This window comes from Oncorhynchus masou, chromosome 24 (assembly GCF_036934945.1).
Source record: "Oncorhynchus masou masou isolate Uvic2021 chromosome 24, UVic_Omas_1.1, whole genome shotgun sequence".
In the NCBI taxonomy this organism is placed as follows: domain Eukaryota; kingdom Metazoa; phylum Chordata; class Actinopteri; order Salmoniformes; family Salmonidae; genus Oncorhynchus; species Oncorhynchus masou.
This window is the reverse complement of record NC_088235.1, coordinates 38,716,529-38,738,077: the sequence shown is the minus strand read 5'-3', so window position 1 is coordinate 38,738,077 and position 21,549 is coordinate 38,716,529. Positions and strand designations below refer to the sequence as shown.

The 21,549-nt window shown below is 43.3% G+C and overlaps 1 protein-coding gene across 4 annotated transcripts in view; it reads left to right on the top strand.

Moving 5' to 3' along the window:
* dst (dystonin) overlaps positions 1–21,549 on the top strand; it is a 182,712-nt gene that overhangs the window by 103,988 nt on the left and 57,175 nt on the right. For all 4 annotated transcript variants that reach the window (XR_010451380.1, XM_064933862.1, XM_064933863.1 and 1 more), the window contains 21 exons: positions 60–6,506; positions 6,622–6,774; positions 6,940–7,155; positions 7,251–7,400; positions 7,635–7,868; positions 8,555–8,707; positions 8,978–9,211; positions 9,482–9,778; positions 12,324–12,872; positions 13,377–13,553; positions 14,415–14,538; positions 15,618–15,826; positions 16,047–16,364; positions 16,454–16,620; positions 16,815–16,971; positions 18,752–18,878; positions 19,173–19,223; positions 19,653–19,888; positions 20,156–20,285; positions 20,540–20,739; positions 21,001–21,502. Coding sequence is in view for 3 of the 4 variants with exons in the window: in XM_064933862.1 (XP_064789934.1) it covers positions 60–6,506; positions 6,622–6,774; positions 6,940–7,155; positions 7,251–7,400; positions 7,635–7,868; positions 8,555–8,707; positions 8,978–9,211; positions 9,482–9,778; positions 12,324–12,872; positions 13,377–13,553; positions 14,415–14,538; positions 15,618–15,826; positions 16,047–16,364; positions 16,454–16,620; positions 16,815–16,971; positions 18,752–18,878; positions 19,173–19,223; positions 19,653–19,888; positions 20,156–20,285; positions 20,540–20,739; positions 21,001–21,502 (10,831 nt within the window). In the remaining variant the exon portion in view is untranslated. The remainder of the gene's footprint in view (positions 1–59; positions 6,507–6,621; positions 6,775–6,939; positions 7,156–7,250; positions 7,401–7,634; positions 7,869–8,554; positions 8,708–8,977; positions 9,212–9,481; positions 9,779–12,323; positions 12,873–13,376; positions 13,554–14,414; positions 14,539–15,617; positions 15,827–16,046; positions 16,365–16,453; positions 16,621–16,814; positions 16,972–18,751; positions 18,879–19,172; positions 19,224–19,652; positions 19,889–20,155; positions 20,286–20,539; positions 20,740–21,000; positions 21,503–21,549) is intronic.

Sequence of the window (21,549 nt, the reverse complement as noted above, 5' to 3'; positions counted from 1 at the left end):
TTGGATTTTACAATTTGTTGTTGAATATGTCTGCTCATGCTTAATGTATTTTCCCACAGGGGTTTCAGACCATTGAGGGGGTACTCGAAGTTGGAAGTGTAGAGGTCTACTCTGTGTTTAGCTCTGTTCAGAGCGGCATGATCGACCCTTACACTGGGCTCTGTCTCCTGGAGGCTCAGCTCATCACCTCTGGCCTCGTTCTGCCTCAGTTAAGGATGTGTCTGGAGCTGGACGATGCTTTCCATCACAACCTCATTGACGAGCCCACCTGGAAGCAGCTCAGAGAGCTCAACGAAGCCAACCAGTGTATCCTGAGCCCACTGTTCTCCTCAGAACCTCTCCCTGTGATAGCAGCGGTTAGAGAGGGGGCCATCTCTGAGCACCTGGCCATGAAGGTTATAGAGATCCAGCTGGCTACAGGTGGGTTAAGGGTGTCCTACACGAGCGATGTACTGACCCTAGAGAGGGCCTTTCAGTTTGGCCTGATCCCTGACCATCTGTACGTCAAGCTCTTGGAGAGACAGGACACATGGAAGGACCTGATCAACCCCAGCACGGCAGAGAAGGTCTCGCTCACCCAGTTGGTGCAGAGGAGCGTGGCTGATGTGGAGACTGGACTGCGACTGCTGCCGGTGAAGAAAAGCCACAATGGAAACATGGAGTTGACATCTGGGAGGGAGATTAGTGTACTTAGTGCGGTTCATGAGGGCTTGATTGACAGACAGACCACGATGAGGCTGCTGGGGGCTCAGCTGTTTGCAGGTGGTATCGTCAATCCCAAAACAGGCCGTAAGCTCACCGTAGAGGAAGCCCTGTCAGAAGGCTTGATCGATCAAGGCACTGCCACTGGGATACTGAGCCAGCAGGCCCAAAATGGAGGCATAGTGAACCCTCAGAATGGCAAAAGGCTATCGGTGGATGAGGCTGTTCAGTGTGATTTGATGAGCTCTAGCGGTGCACTCTTGGTGCTGGAGAAACTGAAGGGGTTCATGGGACTTTTATGGCCTCACTCTGGTGAAATCTTGACCGTGTCTACCTCTCTGCAGCATGAAATCATCACCAATCAGCTGGCATTCAAACTGCTCAGCAATAGACAGAAGATAGCTGCCCTTTACATAGCAGAAGACTCAGAGGTAGTGGATATTAACTCTGCTACTCAAAATGGTTTAATTGACACACATACAGCAGAGGTGTTGAAAACCATTGAAATACCAGATGTTTTTCCTGATGTTGATGACCTTAATGATAGATTTTCTAGCTGGCTGATGTTGAGGGAGCTTCAGATTGGAGGATCCCATCGCCCTACAGATGATATAGAGAATGATGGTGAGAACATGAATGCCCCATCTCCCATCGAGGCAAAACAGTTATTTATCTCATACCTCATGTTGAATAGTTACATGAATCCAAAATCCGGGCAAAGGCTTTTAATATTCGATGGACAGTTGACTAAAATGGCTGAACTTTTAGTTAACATTTCAGTAGAGACATCTGAAAACCAGCTACAAAACACTGCACTTGGTAAGGCCGCTTTTGTTAATATTTCTTTGAAAGAAGACATTTCTGAAGTTTCAGAGATCTCGTTTGAAAGCAATACTGAGGATTTTGGATATTTGCACATTAACGAGGAAACAGATGGCGCAATGAAAGACCATCATGCATCCAGTTTCTTCAGGGAGGATAAGTCAAATTATAATCAATCTGACAATAAAGCCTTTTCTAATAATGTGTTTATGGTGCTAGCCCAAGATGGAACAGAGGAATCTGCTTCAGCTATTGGCTGTGGAAACAATACCACACAGCCGGATTCTGAAATAAGCATCTATCAAAATAACACAATATGCATAAATCCCATTGAAATTGATTTAGAAACCTCAGATAATCAACCAAAAGATACTTTCAATGGAATTTCAGCCACACAAACCTCTCCCAAATCATGCTCGGTAAATGTCACAGACATGAGCTTGCTCTCAGGGGGACAGGTTGGAAAAAGGATGCTAGCACAAGATTTCACAGAAGAGTTATCTGGCTCGGATAAGAATACCAGACAGCATGATTCTGATACAAGTGTTTTGTCTGATGGAATTTATCAAAAGAATGCAAGTCCATCATCCGTTGAAATTGGTTTAGAGACCTCAGATATAGCTTTATGTAATCAACCAAAAGGAGAATCAGCCTCACAAGCCATGTCGGAAAGCCCATCCCCTACTAAATCATGCTTAGTGATTGGCAAAGACATTAGCTTGCTAGCTCAACATATTGCAGAGGAAGCATCTGTAGCTGTTCATTCTGAAATGAATGCTGGACAATATGATTCTAAAGCCAATGTTTTGTCTAATAGCATTTATCAAAAGAACAGACAGGGCACAAGCCCATTGTCATTTGAAATTGATGTAGAAACTTCAGAAATGGCTTCAGATCATCAACCAAAAGAGACTGTCGATGCAGTTTCAGCCACACAAACTATATTGGAAACCTCAGCTACTCCTAGATTGTGCTTAGTGAATGACACAGACATGAGCCTGTCATCAGGTGCCAAAGATTCCCAAAGGACAGTGGCACAAGGCCTCACAGTGGAAGCATCTGTCAAGGTTAGTTCTACCAGTACAAGCCTAGCACTAATTGAAATGAATTTAGAAACAGATAATCAACCAAAAGATACAGCCAATGGAGGATCACCCACACAAACCATTTTGGCAAGCTCAACTCCTAGATCCGGCTCAGTTGATTCTGAAGCAAGTGTTTTTAAGAAGAAGAAAAAAAAGAAGAGGACAAACAACACTAGTCTAGTACTCTTTGACATTGATGTAGAAACCTCACATGTAGCTTCAGATACACCAACAGAGACTTTCAATGGAGGTTCAGCCACACAAACCATTTTGAAAAGCAGAACTCCTAGATCATGCTCTGAAAATGACACAGATATTAGCTTGCCCTCATGTGTACAGGACTGCAAAAGGGCGCTAGTACAAGGTTTTACAGATAAATCATCTAGCTCTGAAAATTATACCAGACAACCTGATTCTGAAAGAAGTGTTTTGTGTGATAGCATCTATCTAAAGAACTCTAATAACACAAGCCCAGAACCATTGGAGTTTGCTTTAAAAACCTCCTCTTCAGATAATCAACCAAAAGAGAATTTCAAGGAAGGTTCAGCCACCCAAGTCATTTTGGATAGGTCAACCCACCAAAGATTGTGCTCGGTGAATGACACAGACACAAGTTTCCCCTCAGCTGCACAGAATTCCAAATGCGTGACAGCAGAAAAGGAATATTCTAGCTCTGAAAATAATGTAGGACATTCCATAAGGGAGATAGTACACAGTTTCACAGACATATCATCCATATCTATTGACTCTAAAAAGAATAACAGGCAGCACACATCTGAAATTTGTGTTTTGCCTGACAGAATCGATCAAGAAAACACAATGCGCACAAGCCCAACATCAATTCAAATTGATCCAGAAACAGATGTTGCTTCAGATAATCAACCTAAAGGGACTTTCACTGGAGGTTCAGCCACACAACCCATATTGAAAAGCTCTACTTTGTGCTCAGTGAAAGACACAGACCTGAGCCTACCACCGGGTGCACAAGATTCCCCACAACGTCCCACAAATACACCTGGCTGTGAGACAGACAAGAACACAAAATCTGAATCATCTCCATTGTCCACTTTATTGGCAGACACCCTTGACACATCCACAGAATTCCCATGCACTGAGGAAGAAGCATGGGACAATGAAGATGAGAGAGGCTTTGCGATCCACCTTCTCAGAGCCCAACTAGAGGAAGGTGGTATTTTGGACATCATCTCTGGGAAACGCTATGACCTTGATGCAGCTCTTGATAAGGGCCTTGTGGATGAGGAGACTGTGTTAGAAGTGCTGGCATTGCAGCTCCACAAGGGAGAGGTTTTAGGTGATGAGAGAAGCACAGTGGCAACCCTGAAAGAAGCTGTGTCTAGAGGCTCCATATCCTCCCAGATAGCCCTGCAGATCATGGAACAGCAGAGCCTGTTGGGTGGTGTATATGACTCCAAGTCTGGATGCACTATTCGTGTAAATGAAGCGCTGGATTCAGGGATGATTGATGATGATTTGGCTGAAAAGATCCTTCACTCAGACCCTGTACACAACACAATCATCGACCCTGATAGAAACTGCATGCAAAGCATTTCTTATTCCCAGAATCTGGGCCTCATAGACAACAATGAGGCCGAGAATATATGTCAACAACGAACAGACAAAAAGCTGGCGGTTTTGGTTCTTGATGGCCCTGACGAGGATGTCAATGGGGAAGAAGGTAAAGAGAATAGGAATAGACATGCAGGGGAAGATGTGGATGCAGAAGGAAACAGAGAACAGAACTGCGATTCCCAGAAGTCCTTACTACCTTCGTTCACCATTAGTCATGGGCCTGTATGTAGACAGATCCTATCACCTATCCTGTCAGATCAGGTAACAGGGGAACATGTCATCCATCAACCTGACACATCATCTTTATTAAGGGAAGATGGTTCCTCACAGGCCCCTAACAGTCCACTGTCAGACATGGTCCCTGGGTCTAGAAATTCCATCCACAATGACATGTTGTCAAACAGATCAAACTCTCTCAGTTTGAGCGATAGTGGAGATAGCGGAGCTCCTCAGGCCCAGGCTAAAGAGTTGAGACAGACAGAGGAAGATGGTAACAGTTCTCTGAGGAGAGGCACGGATCTGTCCTGTGAGGCAATCGGCTTCACTTCGGGTGATGGGCAGCTGGGAGCAGGATACCGTGAGATAATGGGGAACCAGACTGTCAGTCCTGTTCAGAGTGACTCGGGCGTGTCCTGCTCATCACATAGTGATCTGTTGTCTGATGAAAGGAAAATGGAGAATGTGTTGAACGCAATTCAGCCGCCAGCTAGCCAGCTAGTCAAGGAGTCAGATCAGAGAATAGATAGCCCATCACTGAGAGATTTGTCTAGCGATGTAACAAGCACAGTGTCCGCAGTCGTGGGTGTCAATGTGGATAAAATGGTAAGAAACAGTGATGGACTTTCAGCGTTTAGCACTGTGCCACCTCAGCAACCGCTAGTGAAGTCAGATGGGGATATTGGTGGAGATATCAAGCCTACATCCTCTCAGAACGGGTACAGTCAGAGTAAGCCAACAGATCAAAAAAAGACTCCAGTGCAGTTGACTAACTCTGATTTAGCTATTGTATCCAGTGTACTGATCATAGAAACACACTGTGACAATAATGACAGCTATGATGTCGATGATCAAGAGCAGTTAGAAACTGCTCCCACTAAAGTGATATCTAGCAGAATTACCCCTGATCTGACACTGACTGATAAACATCTGTCAAATTCAAACGCTAATGTTAACGCTAAAGCTAATGACAGGGTTGAATCAAGCAGGGGTGATGACAGCACACCATCCTCAGGGAGACAAGAAGATTCATCTGATGGTAGTGTCTCACAGATTACTGATCAAGCTGATTCACCCACTGTGTCCAAGTCATCACAGACAGGACAGACAGGTACTGGCAAATGTAACTCAGTTGTGTCTGAGAAGTTTCCCGATACAAGTTCGTCATCAGCATCAGAAATGTTCCCAGGGTATACATTAAAGGCAACAGAGCCAGGTATGAGATCAGTTGTTAAACAAGATGAATGTGGTGCAGTTGAGAATCATCCCCAGCTGATGGCTGCTATTGTTCAACCAGACTCTTCCTCCAATACCCCTTCAACATCAGAAATGACCTCACAGCATCTGGTAAAGGGTAAAGAGCCTGGCCTGGGGTCAGATCTTACACAGGATGTAAATAGGCAAAATCTATGCGTTGCTGATGAGAATCATACCCATCTGATGACTGTTGATGTTCAACCAGACTTCATGACACCAGATAGTGTCCCACCACCTGCGTCAGCCATCTATAGTGCTCAAAGGTCCAGTTTAGGTGACCTGGTAAGAATGAGAGTGGCGGGGGCAGATGTCGATGAATTACAAAAGGCTGAGACCCAAGCTTTGGAGGGCATCATCAACCTGATACAGGACAATCCACAGTCCCATGGAAGAGGTTCTGGTGATTTTGGTAGTGAGACAGATGCAGCTCCTGGGCTTGTGAAAAGTAATAGTCCAGATCTCCTCAGGGATCTGTTGAAGCATGAGGCTCTCCGTTCAGGTAAAACTAGTCTGGATGGAGGGAAACCACCCCATGAAGAAACACCTCCATCTGATATGATCCAGATACAGTTTCAGCAGGTTCTTCAAAGTGTATCCTCAAGCCATGACCCTGCCATGCTCAGAGATGTGATTGGAGCCTTGAACAGTATTCTGGGGGGTGCTCCTGATGAGGACAGGCCACGCAACCTGGAGATCATCCAGGAGGAGGACTCGTCCGATGAGGCTGAAGGTGCCGTGGCAGATCCCATGGAAGGTCTTGACCTATATCAATCGACTGAGGTTGAAACCATTTCAGACACAGGCAATGCTGGAGCAGTTCAACCTAAGGTCAGGGTAAGTTTTATGTTCAAAACTCATATAAGTGCATATAAAATAACTACTACTCATGTATATGACGTGTATTTATTTGAGATTATTCATATATATCATGTATTTTATGTATTTTCAGAAACAGTACTCCACCCAGGATTATCTGGAGTGTGTTGGTAGACTTCAGGATCATGCAGATGTTGTAGTGGAGATCAGGAACGACTTGTCATCCAAGCAGGGCTCTCTGAGTAACAACATGGAGGAGTTACACAGTCAGCTGGAGGAATCTCAGGTTTGTATCACATATACTTAAATGCACCATAGAACGGCTTGAATACATTATAATAACAATGCATCCCTGAAAGAATGTGTCACCTTCGGTACTTTCTATCCACTTACATTTTGTCCCCTCCTTGCATGAGCATCTGTCTCAACATTCACCCACTTCTGTTTCTAGTTGTTGGAAGCACATCTGTCTACACTGGCTAGCTTTCTAACCAGAGATCTGGACATAGCCAAGCAGCTGTTAAAGTCTGCTAATGAACTCATTCCCACGCATATCCACCAAGATCTGGCTTCAGCCTTTCGAGAGTTGCAACCAGCATTTGCAGACGTTTGCCAAATGTCTGCAGAAAGGAATTACGTTCTAATGCAGGCTATTGATAAAGGAAAGGTCAGTGTTTGTTTCTCATTGTTGTGATCTAGGAAATTATGTTACTGAACTGCAATAAATACAAAGTAAATGAAACTGTAAACTGTGTTTTTCAGGCCAATTTGGAGTCAACATACCAGGAGCTCCTCAGTACCCTTAATCAACTATCAGGCTGTATTCATGACAACTCTGAGATGACCTACAACCTAGACATCATGAACACATATGATGTGAACACAGTGAAAGAAATGATCCAGAATATTGAGGTATCTTTTCATACCTTATTCTCCTTATGTTCCTTATTCACCTACAGTAGTGTATTTTAAGTATATATCAATAAAATACACCAAATTTTAAGGTTATATGAAACTAAATTAAAAGTTTGTGGTTTTTCCCTAGAATTAACCAATGACACAATATATTATGGTTTACATTTATACATCCAATGAGTTGTGTTGATTGGTTCAGCCCCCTTCCATGACCCCTGTCTGTGTTTCTAGGACATGGAGACTAATGTGTTAGGGACCCAGAGGCATCTGGAGGACACTGCGTTTGACATCCAGTACTTTATCTCAGAGCATGCCCAGTTCCTGAGCCCAGCCCAGAGCAGGCACCTCCTCAAGTCTCTCAGCGCCACCCAGAGGGCAAATAAGGATCAGATGGAGAGGGTGGCCAATCAGAGACGCACCCTTCAACTCCAGCTGGAGATCAGCGAGAATGAGAGTCAGCAGAAGGTTTGGACCCAAATGACTGGGCTTAGGGCCATTGCACCTTGGAAAGAGTCGATTTCAGTTTGTTGAGAAAACTATGAAAATGTATTGGTTGAAGTGAAGTGTTGCTGTGTGCGTATTTTATAGCTACATAAACAAATGATGGTCATGACATATATTTTAGAATATATCTAAAATAATAATGTCACTCGAATTCATTAAGTCAGATTTATCATGTGTATATATTTATAATGTATAATGTGTTTTGAATGTGTTTTAATGAGAAGTTAGTCTCTTGCATGTTTCTTTTAACACTAAAAAGACCATTGCTTGACCACTGCCAAACACTAACCTTTCTCCTGGTCGTGTTCACGTTTCACAGGCTTCAACACACCTTTAAACTCTAAACTCCAGAGGACAAAAGATCCAAAGGCATCTTCAGTGTGGGAACGTTTTTCTCAACCAACCTCAGCACTAACACACTTGTGAACAAATGTCCTATTCCTCTCTACTAAACCCATCCTCTTTCTTTACCATGTCAGAATGCTGGCCTGTTGAGTGGCTAGCATGTTTACAGCATACTCAGACCATTGTCATCAGGGGTTGACTATCTACGAACGTCCAGTATGATTAATGCCTACTATGTAGTGTATGCTGTTGGGAGGAGTGTAACATTGTAACATTGCAACATTGATCTCTGGTGTGTGCAGTGCTTGGTGGAGAAACAGAAGGAGTTCTCAGACAAGTTGCAGGAGCTGTGTGACAACCTGACCAATACAGAGAACTGTCTGATAGGCCACCAGCAGCAGGCCAAGAGTGTAGAGAGTGTGGAAGACCTGCAGCAGGTCCAGAAAGAGCATCAGGTACAGTACAGTTGCTTGTTGACGAAATGTTGGTTCTAATAAATGAATTGCATCTGAACTATAGAATGTATGGCTACATTATTTTATTTTAAGTATGATGTCATTGCTACACATTTATTGTATACACAGTTATGCACATTGTGCTACACATGTATTGCTATTATACTGAATCTTGTTTGATGGGTTCACTAATTTATCACCTAACATTTCTGTTGTAATGCTTTCTGTGCCTGTGTGTGCATCTCTGTGTGTTAAATATGAAATGTCCAGGCCTTGCAGAAAGACATCCTGACCAATGGCAGTGCCTTGAATGAGGTCATCAGTAGCACCAAGAAGTTCCTGGATGAGAACCGGTCTATGCTGACCCCAGATCAGATCGCTGCCATCGAGAGCAAGCTGGAGGACGCCAAGAGCAAGGTCAAACTCATCAACCAACGAGCCGAGGAGTCAAGGAAAGACGTGGAGAAGTCTGTAACTACTGCTATCAAACAGGAGACTGAGAAGGTTGGAAAACATATTACATTTTGCATGCATCAACATTATCCATATACCATGACTCGGTGCAAATCTGAATCATGACAGTTAAACTTTCTATTGTAGGTGGTTTACAGGAAAAGATAGATCTGCTTAAAGACAAATAAAATTAGATATGTTATTCAGCTTGATGATTGCTTACTTATTAAAATAATATATAAATGTACAAAATGTATAGTTATCTATTTAATCATATAATTTAGCCAACATCACGTAACTCGCTATATTCTACCTGTTTAGGAGGCGGTTGTTGAGCAGTTTGAGGAGAGTAAGAACAAGATTGAGGGTCTGCTGGACTGGATCAATAACATAGGGAATGAGAAAGGGATGGGGGTCGATCAGACAGACCATATGGGCAAACAGAACGGGAACATGCCTTTGCCATCGAAGACCTCAGCCAAGAACATTCTGGGAGAGGATGATGACCCCAATGGAAACAATGGAAACGCTCTCCAGACGACAGATAACGACACTGGCAGACAGGCTACAGAGAAGACCCCAGAACTGGATCTGGACAAGCAGTATGATAGGGTCAAGGTAAATTAAGCTATTCTCTTTGGTGGTGCTTGATTCATAGTGGCTTGTTGTTACACAAGGCTCAGGTCCCTTTTTCTAATAGCTGCATTGACCTCTTCCTTATTCTTTTCTTTTATAACCTATATACATGTATATACTGTATATATATATATATATATATATATATATATATATATACAGTATATACATGTATATAGGTTTTTGTATGTATGTAATTATGTATGTAATTATGTATGTATGTATGTATGTATGTATGTATGTATGTATGTATGTATGTATGTATGTATGTATGTATGTATGTATGTATGTATGTATGTATGTATGTATGTATGTATGCATGCATGCATGCATGCATGTATGTATGTATGTATGTATGTATGTATGTATGTATGTATGTATGTATGTATGTATGTATGTATGTATGTGTATATATATGTGTATGTATGTGTATCTATCTATATATATATATTATATCACTTATAATTCACTGTATCACAATTCCAGTGGGTCAGAAGTTTACATACTCTAAGTTGACTGTGCCTTTAAACAGTTTGGAAAATTATGTCATGGCTTTAGAAGCTTCTGATAGGTTAATTGGCATCATTTGAGTCAATTGGAGGTGTGCTTGTGAATGTATTTCAAGGCCTACCTTCAAATTCAGTGCCTCTTTGCTTGGCATCATGGGAAAATCAAAAGAAGTCAGCCAAGACCTCAGAAAAAAATTGTAGACCTCCACAAGTCTGGTTCATCCTTGGGAGCAATTTCCAAGCACCTGAAAGTACCACGTTCATCTGTACAAACAATAGTCCCCAAGTATAAACACCATGGGACCACGCAGCCGTCATACCACTCAGGAAGGAGACACGTTCTGTCTCCTAGAGATGAACGTACTTTGGTGCGAAAAGTGCAAATCAATCCCAGAACAACAGCAAAGGACCTTGTGCTGGAGGAAACAGGTACAAAAGTATCTATATCCACAGTAAAACAAGTCCTACACCGACATAACCTGAAAGGCCACTCAGGAAGGAAACCAAAACCGCCATAGAAAAGCCAGACTACGGTTTGCAACTGCACATGGGGACAAAGATCGTACTTTCTGGAGAAATGTCCTCTGGTCTGATGAAACAAAAATAGAACTGTTTGGCCATAATGACCATCGTTATGTTTGGAGGAAAAAGGGGAGGCTTGCAAGCCTAAGAACACCATCCCAACCGTGAAGCATGGGGGTGGCAGCATCATGTTGTGGGGGTGCTTTGCTGCAGGAGGGACTGCTGCACTTCACAAAATAGATGGCTTCATGAGAAGGGAAAATTACGTGGATATATTGAAGCAACATCTCAAGACATCAGTCAGGAAGTTAAAGCTTGGTCGCAAATGGGTCTTCCAAATGGACAATGACCCCAAGCATACTTCCAAAGTTGTGGCAAAATGGATTAAGGACAACAAAGTCAAGGAGTAGCCATCCAAAGCCCTGACCTCAATCTTATAGAATATATGTGGGAAGATCTGAAAAGGCGTGTGCGAGCAAGGAGGACTACAAACCTGACTCAGTTACACCAGCTCTTTCATGAGGAATGGGCCAAAATTCACCCAACGTATTGTGGGACGCTTGTGGAGGCTACCCGAAACGTTTGACCCAAGTTAAACAATTTAAAGGCAATGCTACCAAATACTAATTGTGTGTATGTAAACTTCTGACCCACTGGGAATGTGATGAAAGAAATAAAAGCTTAAATAAATCATTCTCTCTACTATTATTCTGACATTTCACGTTCTTAAAATAAAGTGGTGATCCTAACTGACCTAAAACAGGGAATTTTTTACTAGGATTAAATGTCAGGAATTCTGAAAAACTGAGATTAAATGTATTTGGCTAAGGTGTATGTAAACTTCTGACTTCAACTGTATTTATATATATACAAAAACATAGTCATGGGAAGCACAAATAAAACATCACATATCACCCAGAAAAACAGTTACATTCCTCAACAAATAAGTCCCCAGTCAATACTTCAAAGGGCCTGAATGACACCAGAACATCGTTTTGGGCTTCCAAGTGGCACAGCGGTCTAAGGCACTGCATCTCAGTGTTAGAGGCGTCACTACAGTTACCCTGGTTTGACTCCAGGTTGTATCACAACTGGCCATGATTGGGAGGCCCATAGGGCAGCGCACAATTGGCCAGCGTCGTCCGGGTTTGGCCGGTGTAGGCCGTCATTTTAAATAAGAATAGTTCAAAAAGCCTAGTTAAATAAAGGTTAAATAAAAAATACAAATACATATAAATTTTTTATTTTGAAATCTGTTCCAGCAATAGAGTATTAAAACTGAAAGCAGATTTTCCTAGCTCGGTGGAGACCCTAGGAACTTCAAGAGTTAACCAATACTTAAATGCAATATTTTCACTTTATTTTATTTTTTAATTTCATATCTTGTCCCGTGTGTTAAATATCAGTGTTGTAGGTTTTTCATGTGGCAATTTTTCATACTATGCCAATTTTACAATAAAGCTTTTGGAATTTGAATGGACTCTCTCCTCTTCCAGGCTCATCACCAGGAGATCCTGTCCCAGCAGCAGGACATGATCATGGCCACCCAGTCAGCACAGGCTCTGCTGGACCACCAGGCTCATGCCCTGTCCTCCACGGATAAAGACAAGCTGCAGATGGACATCCAGGAGTTGAAGGGTCGGTACGACGCTTCCCTTACCCAGGCAGAACAGCAGATGAAGCAGGTGGTCCAGGTCCAGGAGGAGCTGAAGAAGTTCCAAGGAGACTGTGAGGAGTTTGAGGGCTGGCTGCAGCAGGCCGAGGGGGAGGTGGGGGAGCTGGGAGCCCCCGCTGGAGCTCTGAACATCCTCACAGAGAAGCTCCAGAGACAGAAGAGCTTCTCTGAGGACGTCATCTCCCACAAGGGGGACCTGCGGTTCATCACCATCTCAGGGCAGAAGGTGCTGGACGTGGCGAAAGCTTGTGGACGCATGGACCCTAAGGGGAAAGATGCTCAGCTGGAGGTGGATACCACTGGAACCTGCGCTACTGTAAAGGATAAGCTGGACTCGGTTGCTGGCCGTTACAAAGCCCTGCACTCTCAGGTAAACTTCATATACCAGTACCACAAGACTGATTTAGCCCGCTGGACTAAAGCCTAGTCTCAAAGTCTTCAGCAAGGTTACTGATCACATGCATGTTGTTCACTGAACCACCTTGATAACACCAGGAGGTCTACCTATTTAAATCAGTACGGTGAACAATGAGTGAGACACATCTCAGGCTGATTGAATGATTTAAAAAAAAACTTTTTTATGGATGTAATATCCTACTCTCACCACACGGTGGAAGCATTTCTGTTTAATCAAAATGAAAGCAAATGAGTCATTGTTCTGTATGAACACTGGTTCACTCTCATACTGAGAGGCAAAGGTTGACTTTGTGTAACTGTTCATCTTAAAAACAATTCAGATGAAATGCTCTCTTATTATATATTGCTGTCCAGCTTTTCTATAGGTTGAGATACAGAAAAGAGTAGGCAGTAATACTGCATGCATTCCAAGTTAGTAACTACCACAGCGATCAACATCACAACTCATTTCTTTCAGTGCAATGAGCTCGGCAACAACCTCAAAGATGTGGTGGACAAGTACAAGAAGTACGAGGACTCAACCGCTGGTCTCCTGAAGTGGCTCAACAACTCAGCGGAGGAAGCCAGAAGGCAACAGTCTGAGGCCATCGCTGCTGACCCTCAAACCCTACAGAAACAGCTGGAGGACACCAAAGTATGACAAAAAAATGAAATCTCACCAAACAGTATGAGTTTTATCCAGACAAAGCACATTACCACAGTGTAACACACTCCGGGCTAGAGGAGGGCAAGTGGAGGCATAGCTGTTTACAGAACAGACTTTTTTCAGAGTTTACTCACTGACGGCTCTGAGAACTGAATGGGTTTAGAGGTCATTACACCGCTTCAAACTTCCCTCTCCATATACAGTGTTTCCACTCACTTTAAAACAACACTGCTATTTTTAGGTCCACATTCAAACCTCAAAGCAGTCCCCAAGACATGAATATCCTAACCATTCGTACATTTTCTTGCGTATGCCTTTGAGGCGGTTGTGGGGGGGGGGGGGTTACGATAGGAGTTGGACTGGAAAGAGGTGTAGAGAATGCCTAGTATCCTTTAATAGATGATGTCCCTGCAGTACTCTCTGAGTCAAGCTGGCTTGCAACAAAAGTATGTAGTGTAGAGAGAGAGAGAGTGGGAGTAAAGTCATGTTCCATTACATCTCTCTATGGAGTTGTATTGCAGTGGCTCATAGATATAGAAGATTAGAGGTGCCTAAAACTCAAGAATGTAGTTTATGTCAGGGAAATGCTACGTTTCCCCCTGAGTGCAACCAGTCAGGTATATGGAAAGTTACAGTAGTGGAGTTCTAGTATTTGAGTGTTTGAATAACACTATTTGTTTTTAGATGCTTTTACAAAATATTTGTCTCCAGCTTTAAATCGGTATAATTACAGCATTGTAATAAAGATATAGCTGGAGTGTATTGATATATCTATATGGAGCGGTGTGGTATGTCTGTTAGACATGTTGACTGTCTAATCTTCTGTCTGCCTGTGTTTGTCATGGTCAGGCTCTACAAAATCAGACCACTGGTCGTCAGACTGCTGTGGAGACACTCCGCAAAACATCTGACTCTCTGGTCACTGCTGAGGGGGACCTGTTGACCAATCAGGACGAGATCCAGGAGACAGTAGGTGAGTAATCAGTCTTAAGTGTAGATTCTCATCCAATGCTATTTCTAAAAAAGAATGAAATACTTGACAATATAGTGCCACTGCCAATGTGTGGTTCCTATCATAGTGATTCATGACTGTTGGAGTGAAATAGTAGTAGGGGAGAGTGTGGTAAGTTGAGCCATCCCTTGTTTCTAGGACACCATACACAAATGTAATAATTTGACCAAATATTTAGGAAGAGGTCATCATATCATAGAGTCTGTGAAGGAAGAAACCACATGGGATAAGTGGTAAGTAAGCTAGTTAGGTCCCAATTTTGTTTTCACCAAGTCAAATTAATGTATTGTTCTAGAGGTTTCATGATGCTTGTATCTTAACCAAAGTACATTTTGAGATTGTTCTATACATCAGTTGGGGTCTCTATAAGCGTCAATATGAGGTCCTAAACCTAGCATGAAAGTTGATCCTTGTGGGCTAATAAAAATGGTTTGCCTTGGGGTAAGTTGAGCCAATGGCCATGGAGTAAGTTGACCCACAGTTTGAGCAAATGTAAGTGTTTTCTTCCCAGGCGTAATGCCAGGCATTATCGCGGGGATATGAGGTAACACCAGGTCCTGGTCTATGTTAAAAGTGTTTTTAAAAAGTACATAGTGTTTGTAAGTTGCTCAACTTACCCTGTCCAGCGGCTCAACTTATATCCGGGTGAGTGGTGCCAAGAGACCAATTATTTTGGACAACCTATGTTTCCAAAACTGTAATGTTTACATGAATTCTGATTATTTTAATAAGAGATGCACAACATCCTGAAATATAAGTAGATGTCTTTGTTAGAATGAATAATATATATTTCCCTTGACGGCGTGATGCTGAATGTAAAAATGTTTTACCTAATGATATTGCGCTTGGCCGACTCAAAAGTATTTTTTGTATGGGCTGTATATTTATGATACAGTAATATTTTCCATATGTTTGACCTTAGCAGAAAGGTCGAACAGTGAAAACCCTGACTTAATTTGCTCATAATTTCCAAGTGGTATGAACTTTTACCAGTGCTAAGCATTGACCCTAAAATCCTTACATTGTGTCTTTGCTTTCAGATGATATTGTGGAAAGGTATGACAACCTGTCCAAGTCAGTGAGTGATCGTAATGAGAAGCTTCAGATCACCCTGACCCGCTCCCTGAGTGTCCAGGATGGCCTGGATGAGATGATGAGCTGGATGGAGGGAGTAGAGGAGAGTGTGAAGGAGAAAGGACAAGTCCCTCTGGATTCAGCAGCCATTGGAGATGTGCTGAGCAACGGGGCCGTAAGTACTGTAAACATTCACTTTGTGTCACTGTTTGTACCAGTCAAATAGCCATTTCACCATATATTCACTGTAACTGGTTATTTTGGCTCAACCGTTCATTTGGAATTTGTCTCTGCATGATCTTCTACAGATGAGGAAACCTGAACTATAAAAACATTGAAAAACATTCAAATGTCTCTAAAATATATATTTGTCATCCGTTGTGTTTTTCTTCGAGGCTCTGGAGCAGGATATTTCCAGTCGCCAGAGTAGCATCTCAGCCATGAAGGCCAAGGTGAAGAAATTTGTGGAGACAGCTGACCCCTCCGCCGCGGCTCTGCTGCAGTCCAAAATGGACGCCCTGTCACAGCGCTTCTCTGACACCTGTGACAAGCACAAGCAGAAAATGGAGCAGCTGGAGCAGCTGAAGGACAAGGTGGAGGAGTTCGAGAAGACCTCGGATAAGGTGCAGCAGTTTGTGCTCAAGCGCTCACAGGCCCTCTCCGAAACAGACGGGCCAGGGAAAAATGTCAACGAGCTCTCGCAGCTCATGCAGGTAAATATGTTAATTTAATGCTCATTTTCAACCACACATTGCTCAATAGCGATCTTCCAATTGTTCTAACTGTTCTAATGTTTCTGTAGGACACTAACACTGAGTTGGCTGAACATGCCAAGGATGTGGAAATACTGCAAAAGCTGTCAAAGGAGCTGTCCAATATGGGTCCAGAGGGAAGCATGGCCCAGATTCAGGGAAAGATTGACAACCTCTCCAACAACTTCAATGCCTTCAAAGACACTGTGAAAGAGAAGTACGTGAAGATGACGGTAGCAGAGCTACCTGCTGATCCTCATGTACAATCTACTTGTGGGGATACTTGTTCTCATTTGACACAGAAGAAACATCATTATTTTATCTCGCCAGTTGACAGTCATGTTTTGGCATATTTGATATGTCTCTGTGATGTGATGTGACTGTGGTTGTCTTCTCCCTTTTACAACACAGAGAGGAGGAGGTGTCTTCCTGCCAGGACCAGCTGGGAGACTTCAGGGATGCAGCCGGAGCTCTCAGGACGTGGCTGGAGGAGACAACAGAGAAAGTCCCTGTGGTTCAGCCAACCAGCAGTGAACAGAGTCTATTGAATGACCTGCAGAGCGTCAATGTGAGTGAGCAGGCAGACTGGTCTGGTACTAGATAGCCCCCTTACTTATTTGCATTATGGAAATGGTATGTTCTACCTTTGTTCTTAGTGCAAAGAAGGACAACTGCATAGCTATGTTACAAAGGTGCAGGTGAATGTGGAGCTTGTTCTTCAAATGGTCTTGAATGCCTTAGGTTACATTTTTTAAGTTGAGTAATTTATCAGACGCTCTTATCCAGAACAATGTACAGGAGTAATTAGGATTAAGTGCCTTGCTCAAGGGCACATTGGCTTATTTTTCACCTAGTTGGCTCTTGGTTTTGAACCAGCAATCTCTCGGTTACTGGCCCAATGCTCTCACATTTATTTTGCAATTTTATTTATTTATAAAGCCATTTTTACATCAGCAGATATCACAAAGTGCTATACAGTAACCCAGCCTAAAACCCCAAACAGCAAACAATGCAGATGTAGGAACACAGTGGCTAGGTAAAACTCACTAGAAAGGCAAGAACCTAGGAAGAAACCTAGAGAGGAACCAGGCTCTGAGGGGTGGCCAGTTATCTTATGGTTGTGCCGGGTGGACATTATAAGAGTATATGGCCATTAAGGCCAAATTGTTCTTCAAGATGTTCAAACGTTCATAGATGACCAACAATGTCAAATAATAATCACAGTGGTTGTAGAGGGTGCAACAGGTCAGTACCTCAGGAGTAAATCTCAGTTGGCTTCTCATAGCCGAGCATTCAGAGGTCGAGACAGCAGGTGCGATAGTGAGAGAGAAGAGTCGAAAACAGCAGGTCTGGGACAAGGTAGCACGTCCGGTGAGCAGGTCAGGGTTCCATAGCCGCAATGGCAAAACAGTTGAAACTGGAGCAGCAGCACGACCAGGTGTACTGGGGACAGCCAGAAGTCATCAGAGCATGTAGTCCAGAGGCATGGTCCAGGTCCTCCCAGAGGGAAGAGAGAGGAATTAGAGGAAGCATACTTAAATTCACACAGGACACCAGATAAGACGGGGGGAGGGGTCTCATCTGATGATACCCCCGGACAGGGCCAATCAGGATATAACCCCACCCACTTTGCCAAAGCACATCCCCCACACCACAAGAGGGATATCAACAGACCAGATATCAACAGACCAGATATCAACAGACCAGATATCAACGGCTACCTGCTGCTCATGTTTTCATGTCATATTACCCACGTCACAGGTTTGGCACTTAATGTGTTTTTGTAATGGAGTAAGAGGAGTGCGGTGCGATATATCACTATTTTGTCCTCCCTGATTTCACAGTAGTTTCCATGCCAAAGTAATAAAAGGATGGGAAGTGTTTAACATAGGACTCGTCAGGGAGTCAAACGCTAAATAACTGTGACTCTCTGCCAGAAAAAAACTTCCAATCAGAGATGAACTGGTACGGTGTGTCACAGAAAAAAGATAAAAGACAAGAAGAGAGTAACGAACCCTAAGTAAATAGGTCAAACATCAAAGATTTAAACACAAATCCCTTCACACTTAATAATACATTTGCATATTGAATAATTTGTTTGTACCATGCGAAAAATCACAGTTTAAAATTAAATTAATCAGGACTTGACATTGGAAAGGGTTTCCTTTGAGGAGATTTTAGTCTCGATGCTGCATTGCTCCAAATATATTTAGCTTGGCCCTGCTTCTTACAATAAACAGTCAAGACAGAGTCATTCAGTGTTCTCTCAATGTAGCCATGCAAATTGCAGCCCTATTCGGGACAGTGTTGTGTAAACTATGTTATTGGTTTGATTGATCTCTTTTCAGGCTCTAATGGAGGAATGGACAACGAAAGGCTCTGCTGTCCAAGATATAAATAGCAAAGGATCTGCTCTATGTAGCTTCATAAGTGTTCTCACATCTCCAGCCAAGACCAAGATGTCACACAAGTCAGGTACTGTATGCTTTCAGAAGGTTTGATTATCTCAAAGCAGTTTGTTAGAGATATTTTTAAGCAAATGGTTGTGTTGGGGAATGACAAAACAATGAAACGGGAGATACCCGTTATCTGTTGCAACACGTTTTGCTACGCTGTACTGTACTGAACATGACCCTGATCTTAATGTGACCACAGTGATCATACAATGATCTTTTTCCTGTATGACAACCCAATAGAGTCTAGTTTGCTTTTGACATTTGTACTTAACAAATAAGCATGATCTTATGTATTTGTTTGTTTTGCGATCAGCCGTTGCTAACGGTGGTGGCCCCGGAAACCATGCCTACCTAACCAATAAAGGTACTTTCTCTTTACCAGTGTGTCATGTTAGGAATGAATCAACACAGTGTTCCAGACCTGTACATTATCATAACAACTTATCATTTAATGGCTTGTTCGGTAGAAATTGTCTGTTTTAGGCCTCGTCTTGTACTTATCCTTGATTCTCTCTACTGGAAATGTCCCATTCTTTTTACATTCCAATGTATTAAGAACACGATTTCAATCTATTTTTGAATATACCTTCAATAGCATGAAAACCCATTTCAAACCAGCTGTGTTTAGACCACACTGCAAAACAATTTCACAGACTAAATTCACAAACTAATTTTTGATGTGACCATTTCCAGTAGTGCTGTAACTGCTTACAGCAGTGCCTTGTCCAAGTCATTGTTGTTACAAAAGGTAAACTGGCTGTTGTCTAACACTCTAACCTCTAACCACCCACAGAGCTGATGGTGGTACAGCAGAACATGTCGTATATCAACGAGGGCCACGAGAGCCTGGGAGAACTACTGAAGGACCGGGCTGCAGAGCTCTCTGGTCTGGTGCAGCAGATGGCAGAGGCCCAGAAGGAGACAGATGTCATGATAACATGGCTGAAGGACATGAAGAAGACAACAGCATCCTGGAACTCTGCGTCCACAGAGAAAGACGCCATGAAAACACAACTGGAGCAACAGAAGGTAGATTCAGCCAAGGCCTGGTCTGCATAGACTGTTTCTACATTGTAATAGTTGTGTGCCTATAGGTTATTATAGTAGTGGTTTAGTACATCCAGTGGTATCATATGAAATATCTCAGTATTATTGGTATGCAAAATGCTCTGTGGGAAGCCAATGTTTTAGGCAGGTGCCTCTTGTCTCTACTCTGTGCATTTCAGAATGCATGAAGAGCCAATGAATCAAATATATGATGGTTTTAGTCAAGCACTATATCTCGATTTTCCTCAGGCCTTTGAGGAGGACATGAAACAAAAGCGTGAGCAGCTCCAGAAGCTGAGAGAGAAGCTCCTCCACTTGATTGAGAAACACCCAGACTCTCCTGAAGCAGCCAAATGGAAGCAGATGCTGGCACAGATAGGTATGCAGTATGCAGCATCCCATCTGTTTGTCTCCAAATGCTTTAATATCTACTGCATCGTTGCAGAGAGCTTTACCCGGGGTCAGTCCAGTCCAGTCAACCGCTCCCCCTTTTCCAAGGCTTCATGACAGAATACCTGGCCTCCCCCACACCTACAGACTTGTCAGACTCATACAGCTAAGACCTAATCAGTAGGGGCTGTGCAAAGTTCAAGTTGCCAGGGTGTTTTGTGCTGACTGATGTTAATTCCTCAGATGCGGCCTGGGCGGATGTAAGCGGGTCGGTGGAGGACAGGAAGCAGCACCTGGAGGAGTCCAACAGGAACCTGGACGTGTTCCAGACCACTGAGCCACAGCTCCGCCAGTGGCTCTCAGAGAAGGAGATGATGCTCAGTGTCCTGGGGCCCCTCTCCATGGACCCCAACATGCTCAACACACAGAGGCAGCAAGTCCAGGTACTTCACTATGGGACATATTAGTTAGTGTTAAAATTATTACCACCATGTACAGTTCAATGTCAATGTCACCTACTTCACACGTAAGCTAATGTTAAAGACAGTCATTGTTTTGTCTGCAGGCCAAATGTTGAGGCTTGCCAGAATTAGTCAAAATCAAGATGATTAAGATTGAAAAGGTTGAACCATTTTGCACATTATATGCATTATTAAACATTAACATTGATATTTATTAAGGTCATATTGACTTGTCCCTCCTAGATCCTCCTGAACGAGTTTGACAGCCGTAAGCCACAGTATGACCAGCTTAATGAGGCTGCTGCTGCTATCCTGAGCACCTCAGCCAAGCAGGAACCCTCCTCTGGTGGGAAGGTGGTGAAGGACCAACTGGCCGCCGTCACCCAGAAATGGCAGGGCCTGACTGGGCAGCTGAGACAGCGAGCCGGCCTTATCGACCAGGCCGTGGGGAAGACGGGCCAGTTCCAGGATCTGCTGAGGAGCTTGAGCCAGAGCGCCGCCTCACTGGAGACCCGGCTCAACAGCCAGCAGGCCCTTAGCAGTCAGCCTGACGTGGTGAAGAAGCAGCTGGAAGAGGCTAACACCATCTCTGGCCAGCTGAGGGAGGAGAGGAGGAGACTGAAAGAGGCTGAGACCCTCTGCTCGGAGCTCTCTGCCCTGGTCACTGAGGACTACCTGAAAACAGACCTAGCCAGGCAGCTGGAGGTGGTCACCAAGCCCTTCAAACAGTTGGAGGACAAAGCAGGTTTGGCTTTGATTTCATTTGCTTTCATTTTTTAAAATATAATATGT